The 13,707-nt window shown below is 42.1% G+C and overlaps 2 protein-coding genes across 33 annotated transcripts in view; one reads left to right on the top strand and one right to left on the bottom strand.

Moving 5' to 3' along the window:
* Window positions 1-403: 403 nt before the first annotated feature.
* On the bottom strand, window positions 404-13,223 carry C3H1orf43 (chromosome 3 C1orf43 homolog). 3 transcript variants are annotated; one of them, XM_032897896.1, is made up of 7 exons: window positions 12,886-13,223; window positions 12,412-12,513; window positions 7,678-7,795; window positions 7,018-7,071; window positions 4,707-4,873; window positions 4,555-4,613; window positions 404-1,260 (listed from the first exon to the last, which is right to left on the bottom strand). In XM_032897896.1, exons 1-7 carry the CDS (start codon window positions 12,949-12,951, stop codon window positions 1,065-1,067), a joined length of 762 nt encoding a protein of 253 aa, XP_032753787.1. In that variant the 5' UTR covers window positions 12,952-13,223; the 3' UTR covers window positions 404-1,064. The 3 variants fall into 3 exon arrangements, with proteins under 3 accessions (XP_032753787.1, XP_032753789.1, XP_032753790.1); XM_032897898.1 differs by lacking the exon at window positions 7,018-7,071 and having other exon boundaries at window positions 12,886-13,175; XM_032897899.1 differs by lacking the exons at window positions 7,018-7,071; window positions 7,678-7,795 and having other exon boundaries at window positions 12,886-13,175.
* A 219-nt stretch (window positions 13,224-13,442) lies between these two features.
* The window catches only part of Ubap2l (ubiquitin associated protein 2 like), a 55,220-nt gene continuing 54,955 nt past the window's right edge, over window positions 13,443-13,707 (top strand). For 28 of the 30 annotated variants that reach the window (XM_032897910.1, XM_032897918.1, XM_032897926.1 and 25 more), the window contains exon 1: window positions 13,443-13,518. The gene's annotated coding sequence lies outside the window, so the exon portion shown is untranslated. Of the gene's footprint in view, window positions 13,584-13,707 lie in introns of all 30 variants that reach the window. The other 2 variants (XM_032897916.1, XM_032897902.1) reach the window with 2 other exon arrangements.

Consider the following 13,707-nt stretch of genomic DNA (forward strand, 5'->3'; position numbering starts at 1 on the left):
TATCTACTGCAGACCCGCTTGCTAAGTCTAGGGACACTGGGAAGGCTCTCATTCCTGTTTAGTTTGGTCACCAAGGTTTCAGTAGTCATAGCAACATTTAGGCGTCCAACAATGACCGTAGTCCTGGTAGTTGACTGGTTACTTGGGCCTGTTGCCCTAGTGACCTGAAGGGAATTCTGGTTCTCCAGCTTTCTAGTAGTGACCAGACCAGGCTATAAGCATGAACCACACAGTCCCTATTTCAAGATGTCTTCTGTTGGAATTGAGACTATCAGTAGTTCAGATCCAGACACATGGTCCGGTTAGTTTCTGGCAGCGACACTCCACACCCTACGTCCTGTAAGGGAAACGTAAGCACACATCAAACGTCTGTTGTTCTAAAGACCACTCTAAAGAAATGATCCATGGTTTTGTAGTAGTTAGTTTTATTCAGTACTTTGTAAACTGAGACTAATACACTGACATTCAAGGAAACCACTTTTTTACACTGTCACATCTTGGCATAGGTTATACCAAGTGCCAGAACATCCCTTTTTTACCTGTCATAAGTAGTGGGTAACAGTGGGGATAGATCCTTCCACTTTAGGAACGTCATGGTCATGTCACAATACACCTGGTTTAAATGGAGCACCAAAATTCCAGAGGACATCCTACCCACGTTCTCAATCTCCTTTCCCCATGAGGTCCTGACGGACTTTTCCACCAATCAAATCCGAGATGCTCTAAACCTCAATACTTCTATTCAGTTGGGTGCAATGGGGTCGACATGGAAGATCCCTCACCTCAATTTACAACTTTAGGACTAAACATCATTGAGTAGGGTAGGTGAATGACATCCGAAATCAAGCAAAGATTTCAAGGAAGCTTCAACAGAAATGTTAAGAATGACATTTGAATTCAAATCCAGAAGAATTGCTCCTGGGAGAGACTGAGGTCTTAGCCAATATAAGAAAGGGTTGGGAATGACCCTTTAGACACTGCTCTGTAAGAGTGCTTAGGCCGGTAAAGCCCAGGTCTGCTGACCAGATATTCCCGAGTGCCACACAGCCAGCACGTGGGCAGCATCACAGAGTGCTCTCCAGTGTGTTGATGTTGTCTTTAAAGCTCTTCAGTTCGGGGACGTGCTTAAGGTGTTTGCTCTTCTGACTGGAGGGCAGATACGTGACCTGAATGGTTGTTGGCGACATTTCAGGCGACTGAGTTAGGTCTTTAGCTGCTGACTGGTGTTGTCTCTGAGAGCTCCCAATTCGTGCTTTGACCCTGAAGAATACATAGCAGGCATGGAGAGAATGAGAACTAGCAGAAAAGGGGCTGGAGAGATGACCGAGTGGTTAAGAGCATATACTGCTCCTCCAGAGGACCAGAGTTCAAGTCCTGGCAATCATGTCAGGTGTCTGAAATACTAGCTCTAGGCCAGAACCTTTGCACATACTTAGATATAATTATAACTAATGAAAAAAATGAATCTTTTTTTTTTTTTTAAAGATTTACTTATTCTATATAAGTACACTGTCACTGTCTTCAGACACACCAGAAGAGGGCATCAGATCCCATTATAGACGATTGTGAGTCACAATGTGGTTGTTGGGATTTGAACTCAGGATCTCTAGAAGAGCAGTCAGTGTTGTTAACCACTGAGCCATCTCTCCAGCCTGAAAAATAAATCTTAAAAACAAAAAAAATCCCAGAAGAATAAATTCAGAAATTATTCCACCTCATAAACGCAGCAAAAATCATCTGATGTATTTTACCAGTTACAGAGCAAGATATGGTGGCCTATAATTTCACCTCTAACTTCAGGAGGCAGAAGGATGTCACAAATTCAAATCCAGTCTGGTCTACATAGAAAGTCTTCCCCAACTCTACACATCACAAAATGAACCCCCACACCCCTTGAAAAAAAATCCCACAAAACCACAAACAATTCATTAATAAAACCACTTGATAATTTATATTATCAGAGAACTTAAAACTTATTAAGTACTTCTTTCCAGTGTAATCTTTTCTTTTTGGGATGTGGAGAGGGAGAAGGGACAGAAGGGCTTTACTATGCAGGTGAGGCTGGCTGTACAGGAAAGTGGCCATTATAACTGGCTCCAGCTTTCATTATGCTCTGCTTACAGAAAGCTTGTAACTTTGATGACTGCCTTAACACCCGTATGTCAATAACTTCCCAGTCCAAAGAGGAGCCATTAAAAATAAAATCACACTATTGGGTACATACTACATTATAAAACACACAGGACTTGGTGACTTGCCAGAGTTCATTTACCAACATCACATTGACTTTGCAGGTTAAGAACCAAGAGTCCAATAATTAACTTTTATGATATCATAAAGTTAGACTGATTTATCATATTTCAAAGCCTATACACTTTCTTTCTTTTTTTTTTTTTAAAGATTTATTTACTTATTTTATGTATGAATACACTATCGCTGTCTTCAGACACACCAGAAGAGGGCATCAGATCCCATTACAGATGGTTGTGAGCCATCATGTGGTTGCTGGGATTTGAACTCAGGACCTCTGGAAGAGCAGTCAGTGCTCTTAACCGCTGAGCCATCTCTCCAGCCCGCCTATACACTTTCATTATTATCCATCAAACCTTTCTAGAAAACAGAATTAAAAAAAACAAAAAAGGGTTGGGAATTTAGTTTACGGTAGAGCGCTTGTCTAGTAAGCGCAAGGCCCTGGGTTCCCGTCCCCCAGCTCAAAAAAAACAACCCCTAAAAAAAAAAAAAAAACAAACCAACAAACCAAAAAAACCCAAAAAAAACAAAACAGAAAAAATAAAAAATGAAGACAGTCAGTTACAGTAGCATATACCAATAATTCTAACACTCAAGATGGCAAAGGTGAGAGGATTATCATTACCTTGAATTATAGGGAATAAAACCACACCTCAACAAGCCAAAATTAACAAAGTAACAAAATAGCTAACAAAATACACAGCAATAAACCTTGTTTCTCAGACAAGGTTTCTCTGCATAGCTCTGGTTGTTCTGGAACTCCATCTGTAGGCCAGGCTAGCCTTGGAACTCAAGAGATCTGCCTCCCTCTGCCTCCTGCATTCGCCAGCACTGCCCAGCTGCAAATGTATCTTAACTCTTTTCAAGTGTATGCTTTGAGAGTTAAGTACAATCATAATTTTGTACAGCTAACCTTCAGAATGTTTTCCATTTTACAAACTCAAGTTTATGTTGACTAAATAAAGCTTTCTTACTTATCTCCCCAGGTCTTAGCAACCACCGTTCTACAGACCCTCTCTGACTACTTAGATCACAATGAAATTGGCACCTATATTGTAATTTTTATCAGGTTTCATGCCTAACTTCTTTCAAGATTTCTTATTTGTGTGTATATGCCTGCAAGCTTATGTGCACCACACATGTGTAGGAACCTGAAGACACTAGAAGTTGGTGTCACATGCCCTGGCTTGTGCTTGTTTGGCAAGCACTCTACCACCTGAATTATATCCTGAGACCCTGGAAACTAACTCTAGATTGGCTGTCCTTTTTCAGTATGCATGCTCATTCACAATTTGCCTAAGTCGCACAATGAAACTATGCTAAAACACTCACCAGTCAGATTCTTCTAGAAACGAATGCTTAAAAACTGACTTTTTGACTCTTACCCTAACCTTATCCCTGTCCCTAACCCTAAGCATAACTTACCTAACCCTAAAAAAAATAAAAAAAAACTTAAAAAAACAAAAACTGACTTTCTTCCGATTTTCTTTCTTTAAAGACAGGCTTACATTGCTTACATGGTTTTAAAAAAATTCTTACTTTTACTGGACCAGAGCAGAAAGAAGGCGCCTAGAACAGAAGGGGTTCCTAAGTGCTGAAAAAACCCATTCCTTTGGCAGCTATACCAGTTTTGACATTTTACCTTTTCTTTAAAGGTTTATTTTTATTTACAGTGCATGGGTATCTTGATTACATATATGTCTGTGCACTATATACATGCCTGGTCCTTGTGGAAGCCAGAAAAGGTATCAGATCCCACTGTAACTGGAGGTATAGACAGGTTTTACCACACCGTGCAGATGGTAAGGACAGACCCCAGCTATCTGCAGGAGCAGCTAGTGCGCTTAATCCAAGCCGTCACTCCAGGGTTTTTTGTTTTGTTTTTTGATAGAGTCTCTCTCTGTAGCCCTAGCTGTCTAGGATCTCTCGATGTAGACCAGGCTGCCATTTAATTTAGAGATTTGCCTACTACCTCGTCCTACTAAGTGCTGAGAGTAAAGGCCTGCACCACCATGCTCAGGTAATTTTGACATTTTAGTTGGCTAGACAAAAAAACAAAAACAAAAAACAAACACAATAAAACAAGAATAAAACTCAAGATATGCATACAAAATAGAAGTTTTAGAGCAAAATATCTACTTGTTAATCCTGTTAAGCTTTATGGGCACTGTCTAGTGCTTCTGTATTCTATATTTTATTTATTTATTAAGATATAGCCTGGGCTGGCCTAGACCTCGTGATTTTTCTTCTTACTGTACATCTGTGTCTAACTAGCCCTCTTTGAGGTCCCCCCACCATACTCACACAGTGGCCAGCTCACTCAAGGCCTCCTGATAACGCAAGTATTCACTCTGGCCAAAGACCTTAGGAAATAGAAAGGGAAAAAAATCAATCTCTTTGTCTAAAGCATTTCATTCCTTTAGTTCCTTGAAGGGAAAACCAATAGTCCAACTTACCCCTGTCCCATAGCGAGCTGTCTCATATCCGTCCAGGAGGGTATCAATGAGGGCCTTTCGAACACCCTTAAAAGGAGTGCTAGTGTTTCGCAGATCTAGCAAGTAGGAGCGGAAATTCTTACCCATTAAAGAACAGGGGTGCCGGCCTTCAGCATGAAATGGGATCTCTGAGGAGATAACAGCACAATGACACCTCTTCTCCCTGTCTTTTTTCTTCCTACTTAATTTTCCAAACTTAGAAATAGTTCTAATTATCACCAAGAAACCCTGTACTTTGTAAAGTTAATATACTCTAATAAAAAGATTGTGTCTAATGACATAAATGAGTTGCAAAAAACCAAAATTCTAGTAGTGTTAAGACCAGAGGTATACAGCTGTGCCCGCTGGTTATTTGGGTAGTGGTTATACAACTCTAAGCTCTATGTCAATGATATATGATAGCATCAACATCCTTTTTGTACTGTTCTGGCCATTTCCCTTGGACTTAGTGAAAAAGTGGATGCTTACACGTCTCAGTTTCTTTTGAGGGAAAACAATTATCAATTTATGAAATAAAAGGTTTCAGGAGAAGAACTTTAAAAAACAAAATCAAGTGCTAGGTGTAGTGTAGCAGCACATACCCATAATTCCAACATTCAGAGGCTAAGGCAGGAGGACGCTTGAGTCAAGGCCTATTTGAGCTACATAGCAAGAATGTGTCTCAAAAACAAACCAAAAACCAAAAAACCCAAGCAAACAAAAAACCAAAAACTCCTACAATGTCCACAACACAAACCCCTGAAGGAAAAAAAAAAGGCAAACAAAAAACCAGCCCCCACCCCAAAGTCAAAAACAAACTGGAGGCTAGAGAACTCGGCAGCTAATGGTGCTTACTGCAATACACTTGCAGCAGATCTGGGTTCATGTGCTCATAACCACCCAGAATGCCAGATCCGGAGGGTCTGATGGCTGCTTGTGGCCTCCTGCACACACATAGTACATATAAACCCATGCAAGTACACAGTGCGCATAGTATAAAGATAGTAATTAAATAGAGTGTGGCGGTGTATGCTTTCAATCCCAGTAATAGGAGGCAAAGGCAGGTAGATCTGAGTTGGAGGTCTGCCCAGGCTAATATCAAGACTTTGTCTTAAAAATCAAAACAAGGGGGGGCTGGAGAGATGGCTCAGTGGTTAAGAGCACCGACTGCTCTTCCTGAGGTCCTGAGTTCAAATCCCAGCAACCACATGGTGGCTCACAACCATCTGTAATGAGATCGGATGCCCTCTTCTGATGTGTCTGAAGACAGCTACAGTGTACTCATATACAATAAATAAATCTTTAAAAAAAAAAAAAAAATCAAAACAAGGGTCTGGAGAGATGGCTCAGCAGTTAAGAACACTGACTGTTCTTCGAGAGTCCTGAGTGTAATTCCCAGCAACCACATGGTAGCTCACAACCATCTGTAATGGTTGTAATGATCTGATGACCTCTTCTGGGACAGTGACAGTGTACACATATACATAAAATAAATAAATCTTTTTTTTAAATCAAAACCAACAAGTTCTCCAAAACAAAAACTAGAAAAGACGAAACCAGACTGGAGATGTAGTTCAGTCATTTATATGCTTATTTAGTATACCAGAGACTCTAGGCTTAACAGTCAGCACCAAATACACTGGTAGCACAATGCTCACATCTAGTACTTGGGGTAAAAGCAGGAGGCTCTGAAGTTCAAGGTCATTCTTAGCTTTGGGAACCCTTCTCTCCAAATTTAAAAACCCAATTCAAAATAATCCAGACTCTTGGGAGAAGAAATAATTAACCACCAGGAGGTGGTAGTGCAGCCTTTAATTCCAACACTTGGGAGGCAGAGGCAGGTGATATGAGTGTGAGGCCGGCCTGGTCTACAGATGGAGTTCTAGGACAGCCAAAGCTAAAAAAAAAAACCCTTTTTCAAAAAAAAAAAAAAAAAAAAAAACAAAAAAAAAAAACAACCAAAACAAAGACAGAAAGACAGACAATCAGTGAAAGAAAGGAAGGAAGAAAGACAGAGCAAAATGAGGTGATTTATCTCTGAGAGAGGATCTTTATGTAGCTAGCCCTGGATGTCCTGTAACTCCCTTAAGTAGATTAAGGCTGGCCTGTAACCCACTGAGATTTGCCTGCCTCTGATTCCTGAGCTGTGGGATTAAAGGTGTGTGTCAGCACACCTGGATACCCAAAGTGATTTCTTTCAATATAATACTCTCAAAATAAATGCTAACAAGACATGGCTCATCATCCTGTTCCACAGGTTTAGACTATAGAGCATACCTTATCAGCAACTCACCAGAGGCACGGATGGCATCTAGAGCTTTCATCCTGTACAGATAGTTGTAGCAACCTATTGAGAAAAAAACTAGTCTCAGTGAGGACTCTCAAAATATTCCAAGACTACAGTGAATTAAGAAACTGCCTCCTGGGCTGGAGAGATGGCTCAGAGGTTAAGAGCACTGACTGCTCTTCCAGAGGTCCTGAGCTCAAATCCCAGCAACCACATGGTGGCTCACAACCATCTATAATGGGATCTGATGCCCTCCTCTGGTGTGTCTGAAGACAGCTACAGCGTACTTATATATAATAAAGTAAATCTTAAAAAAAAAAAAAATAAAAAAATAAACTGCCTCCTGGGGGCTGGAGAGATGGCTCAATGGTTAAGAGCACCGACTGCTCTTCCAGAGGTCCTGAGTTCAAATCCCAGCAACTACATGGTGGCTCACAACCATCTGCAATGGAATCCGATGCCCTCTTCTGATGTGTCTGAAGACAGACAGTGTACTCACATAAATAAATAAATCTTAAAAAGAAAAAGAAACTGCCTCCTTGAATCTAGCATATGTCCTGTAACTTAGGACTGTAGAGTTTTGTTATAGGTGTTGAAGCTTCTAATAGAGGGACTCTAAAGCTGTAGACTCCACAGTGAAGCATCCTTCAGGAGCTTGTCACATACTTTGACTCCCCTGGGCTTCCAGCTGTAGTAGTCTGGTATCATCATCTGCAAGGAGCTGCGGTTCATACTTGATGTCCTGAACTCTGGATAGCCGAATATCAATCTCCTCTTTTAAGTCCTGTGCATTCAAAGAAAAGAGTATCTCATCACTGTCTTATATTCTGCTTCCCAACAATTTATAAAGGGACCAGAGAGTGTAAACTAATATGAAACAGAGAAATCAAAGAATGATATGGTTTGTATATGCTCAGCCCAGGGAGTGGCACTATTAGGAAGTATGGCCTTGTTGGAGGTGTGTCACTGTGGGTGTGGGCTTTAATACCCCCATCCTAGCTGCCTGGAAGTGAGTCTCCTCTTAGCAGCCTTCAGAAGACATAGAGCTCTTAGCTCTGCCTACACTATGCCTGCCTGGACACTGCCATGCTCCTGCTTTGATGATAATGGACTAAACCTCTGAACCTGTAAGGCATCACCAATTTAATGTCCTTATAATAGTTGCCTTAGGCTGGAGAGATTAAGAGTGCTCTTCCACAGGTCCTGAGTTCAATTCCCAGCAACCACATGTTGGCTCACAACCATTCATAATGAGATCTGGTGCACTCTTCTGACCTGCAGGCATGTATGCAGGCAGAACACTATACATAATAAATAAAAAAATTAAAAAAAAAAAAAAGAGTTGCCTTGGTCATGGTGTCTGTTTGTAGCAATAAAACCCTAACTAAGACAATGGGTTTCCAAGTTAGATCTCTTTTCACTTTTTTTAGACCTGATTTATCCATGAAGCTCTGGCTGCGCTGAAATTCACTATGTAGACCATGTTGACGTCAAATTCACATAGCAGTGCTTGTTTCCGCCTTTGGATGATTGGGATTAAAGGACTGTGCTCCCTCACTCTGCTTTTGTCTTCTGAAGACTTGTCTGTTAGCAAATGTGAGTTGCACCTGCCCCTGTGTGGCTGCACGTGCCTAAATCACATGTCCTCCCCTATCACTCTCTCTGACCCAAGGGTTTGGGTTTTCTCACTGAGGCTGGGAACACCCAGCAATCCTTTAATCTCTACTACCTTCAGAGCTGGGGTTACAAGGGTATAGAGGATGCCTGGATTGTACTGGAGATCTACAATCCTCATGACTGAACAGCAAGAGCTCTCAATCATTGAGCCATCTCATCAGTCCCTAAGTCAGATCTTTTTCTTTTTTTCTTTTTTTTTTTTTTTCGGAGCTGGGGACCGAACCCAGGGCCTTGTGCTTGCTAGGCAAGCGCTCTACCACTGAGCTAAATCCCCAACCCCCTAAGTCAGATCTTTTAACTTGCCAGAATTTCTTTAGGCTGATATCACCATTATTTCTGATTTGAAGTTACACTAAAAAGAATCTTGGTTAGATGTTATAAAGAACTTCCTGAGGTGAAGGGTAAAAAAAAAAAAAAAGAACCAAGAGAAGTTATAATCTACTCTTAAAAAAATGTATAAAGAGGCTTGTATTCGTGTGGTCTATAACAGTTTGGAGACTACTTCAGTGGTGTGCCAAAAAGCCTGAGGTCTAAAGCAAAGCTGTTCCATGTTCATGGCCAGCCTGGGCTAGAGCTCCAATTCACTCAGGGCTACAGAGTAAGACCTCCTCAGGAAAAGAAAAATGCACTAAAAATGGCTTAATGTGCCGCACATTCATAAGCAACCACCATATTAGTTTAGACAGTCTAAACTTAAGGGGATGTCAGCACCCAAGGAAATAAATTTGTTTTATTATAGAATAGAATCTTGGGCCAGGATTAGGTAGTATGTACATTCTTACTGTATAATGTCCAACTATTTTCCTGTACAAATCAGTAAGAACTTAGACTTTCCTGGGCAGTGGTGGCACATGCTTTTAATCCCAGTCAGGCAAAGGGAGGTGGATTTCTGATTCCAGGCCAGCCTGGTCTATAGAGTGTGTTCCAGGATAGCCAGGGATATAGAGAAACTGTCTCCAAAATCCAAAAACCCAAAGAAAAAAAGGCAGTTAGATTTTCTCTCTCTATGTATATATGTATCTTTGATATCATGTACTCTAGAGGCTATTCAATAGCTAAGCTTTGTCACCATGTGCTTCCTTTCACATGGCCACATGGGAAGAGCACTGCTGACATTGCAGTCCATAGCACCTTCAGTCTTCCCACTGTGCCAGAATAAAAGCACTGGGGAAACAACACTGGCTAATACATTAGTTTTAGCTGTTACCTGTTTCTCACTTAACAAAAATGTATTGACTGGGCTAGAGAGATGGCTCAGCGGTTAAGAGCACTCGACGACTCTTACAGAGGTCCTGAGTTAAATTCCCAGCAACCACATGGTGGCTCACAAACCATCTGTAATGAGATCTGATGTCCTCTTCTGGTGTGTCTGAAGATGGCTACAGTGTACTTATATATAATAAATAAATCTTTCAAAAAAAAAAAAAAAAAAAGAAAAAAAAAAAGCACATTTTAATTAATACAATAGACAAACTTCGCCATTGCTGTGATGAGAAATTCAAGGCACTATAATACATGGAAAAAAATAGAAAGAAGATCACCTTAAAATGTGTAATATTTGTAGATCGTGGTGTACCTGCCTTTAATCCAAGTACTCAGAAGGCAGAGGCAGGTAAATTTCTGAGGACAGTCTAGTCTACAAAGTGAGTTCCAGGCCGGCCAACCTACATAGAGAAACCCTGTCTCCAAAGAACAAAACAAATAACCAAACCAAGCAAAAATAATGTAATACACATTCCTCTCTTTAGGAAAAAACTTTTAAACTACTATCTAAACTGAGGAGCTGGGTATTTAAAAAATGCATGCCTGTAATTCCAGCAGTAAAGACATAGAGGTCGGAGATCAGGAATTCATGGGCAACTTTGTGTTCTAGAGGTCACCTTGGGCTATAAGAGATTAGTCTCAAAAAGCCAAAAAGGAATGGATAAGAGAGCCAAGTGAAGACCATTTTTAGTCAGTGACAGTATGTACAAAGTTATGAAGTTCAGTCAGTAAGAGCCTGCTGGTAATGGGGAGAGTCATAGAAAAAGTTGTTAAAGTCAGTTGGTGTCTTATTAAAAGGGAAATCGCCATGGGGATGGCCCTGGGATATAAGGATTCTGACTTAGAGCAGGGGATGTTATCTCAGTTGGTAGAGCAATTGTCTAGCATGCACCAGGTTCCTGGGTTTAATCTCCAGCACCACCAGGAATCTCCAGGAGATCCAGTCAGAAAAACACCAACCAACACCAACAAGACATCAAAGGAGACGGGGACAGGAGGCCAGGCAGTATAGTGAAATTGGCAAATTCCAAGCTTAGTGGAGACCCTGTCTCTAAAATTAAGATGGAGAGCAATTGAGGAAAACAGAATATGCCAGAGTATAGCTTCCATATAAACACACACACATGCATACCTACCTACACATAAGTGTACACATATACACAAAAGATTTCTGACTAAGGTATATTAGGTTTGAGATAGCTATTTGAAATCGAAGGGTTTCTATTTTTTTCCCCAGACAGGTTTTCTTTGTGAGCTCACTCTGTCGACCAGGCTGGCCTCAAAAATCACAAATCTTCCTACCTCTGCTTCTTGAGTGCTGGGATTAATAGCATGTGCCACAACTGGCCAACCTTGAAACCTGAGTTTTAATATTGTCAGATAATAGTTATATATCCCAACAGGTTTCACAATAGACAAAGTTTCATCAGAAGACATTTTTCTTAAAGCCAAGAAAAGGAAAGCACTTAAGGTGAAAGTTAAGACACTACTAGATTGGGGTTGGGGATTTAGCTCAATGGTAGAGTGCTTGCCTAGGAAGCGCAAGGCCCTGTTCGGGTCCCCAGCTCAAAAAAAAAAAAAAAAAAAAAAAAAAACCAAAGACACTACTAGATTATTTAGTAGATTATTTACTACTTTTGGTTTTTCACGTCAAAGTTTCTCTACATAGCCCTGGCTGTCCTGAACTAGCTTTATTGACCAGGTTGGTCTCAGAGATCCACCTGTCTCTGTCTCCTCCCGAGTGCTGGATTAAAGGTATGCTGCACCATGCCCAGCATGATTATTTAATTTTTAGATGCAGTCTGATGTGGCACATTATCTTGGTAATCTCAGCACTCAGGAACTTGTACGGTTCAGGGAGGAGGGCTGCTTTGAGGTTGCATGGTGAGAGAGCCATCTTGAGTTACAATAGTGAGTTCAATTATGTCTCAAAATACAAAATAAAAAACAAGAAGATTAAAAAGTTGTTAGGTAATTTCTTTCTTAGGCTTTAAAGCTTGACTGGAAAGGTGGAACTAGGTGATTATCCCCCGCGCCCCTCCCTTTTTGTAGTGTCAGGTATTAAACCTGGAGTCTTCTGCATTCTAAGCAAGCACAAAGGACATCTTTAAAATTCTGCAAAGGCAACAACCATTCTTAAGACTCTGGAACGAACTGTAACTATTCCCAACACCATGCTTAAACTAAAGCAACATAGGACATTTGGCAATTAAAGTTGAGGATGAGACATTTTACAGAACTGGTTTAAATCTTAAAGTACATATTGTGGAGCAGCAGTAAGTGAGCAAAGTCCGCAGGCAGTTATTGCTTAGTTTGTGAAGGGGAAAATGAAAGTAAGTATATGAATAACAGTCATCTTTTAAAGTCAGAGAAAAATCTCCTTGTGACAAACAAAACAAAACAAAACAAAACAAAACAAAGCAAAACAAAACAGGTTTACCTTGTACACTAAAGACCTACCTTCGGGGCATTGTGTCCCACAGGGACATGAGGTCCCCTTCTAGATTTCATTGCAAAGCGCATGATTTGTCTCTTCACAAAAATAAACAGCAGTACGAATACCTGCCCAAAAAAGATTAGAACCATTTTTATTTAATAACAATAATCTTAAATGTTCACATTCAAAATCCCTGGGTTTAGGCTTTCAGAGTTGGGCGTTGGGGAGAAGCCAGGTCGCTAAGGATAAAGGTGGGTCTGGGGCTAGTAGCAGGGAGGCATGTTCATCTGGGCCCTAAAATTTAAGGGGGGAGGGTTCTTGCTCAATAGCAGACAGCTTTGACTTAAAGATCTTAGGCAGTCTACGGATATTATTCTAAAGTCCAGAAACAAAGCAAGTTAAGAGGCTGAAGAACGAAGACAGAGAACGGCTCAGGAGGAAGGTCCGGACTCGGACAAACAAACGCCACAGGAGGAATAGAATGGGGATTTTCTCACCAGGCTCCCGTACGCCATCACAAGAACGACATTCACTCCGGACAGCCAGTTACTACTTGACGCCATCGCCTCTCTCTCCAGGAACACCTCCTAGGATAGTCCCGCCACACTCGCGCGTTAGCCCAGCCGAAGCCAGGGCACCTAGGTTCCCTGGAGCTCTCCGGCCATTTCCATTTGGTTTTAGGTTGAAAAAAACAAACAAGACTAGAATCCGTCAGGAAACATGGTGGATGGGGGCGCTAGTTAAGCATAGGACCTTCCCGTCCCACCCCCTGCCACGTGACTCATGTTTGCAAAGGAACCTGGGAGTGCGGAGACACGGAACTACGCCAGTAAGAGGAAGCAGAGGCCGTACGGGAGTCACGTGATGGAGGCGGAGCCGTATGGGGCGGGGCGGGGGCGGGGCGGGCGCGCGGAACTCAGGAGCAGTGTTTCGTGGCGGGGAGTCGCGCGCACGTTGACGTGCGCGGCCCTTTCGCGTCACGTGCTGAGGGACGCAGGAAGGCAAGTGGGAGGGGGAAGGCGCGAGAGCGAGCGCGAGAGGGAAAAGGAGGGAGGGGGTGGGGAGGAGGGAATCTTATATCACGTGACAGGGGCGGCGCGGCCCGGGGTGTCAGTGTGGAGGAGACTGAGGTAAAGTTGGGAGCGCAGCGGCGTTGGCGGCGGCGGCGGCGGCAGCGGCAACGCGGCGGGGCCGGGTATTGTCCGCGGCCCCTTTAAATCCGCGATCCCCTTTTTACCCTCCCTCCTTTTCCTCTGTCCCCTCTGTATTCCCTTCCCGCGGTAGGCCCCCCACGTTGTGTGTTTCCCCACTGTACACCC

The sequence above is a fragment of the Rattus rattus genome, chromosome 3, assembly GCF_011064425.1.
Source record: "Rattus rattus isolate New Zealand chromosome 3, Rrattus_CSIRO_v1, whole genome shotgun sequence".
NCBI classification, from domain to species: Eukaryota; Metazoa; Chordata; class Mammalia; order Rodentia; family Muridae; genus Rattus; species Rattus rattus.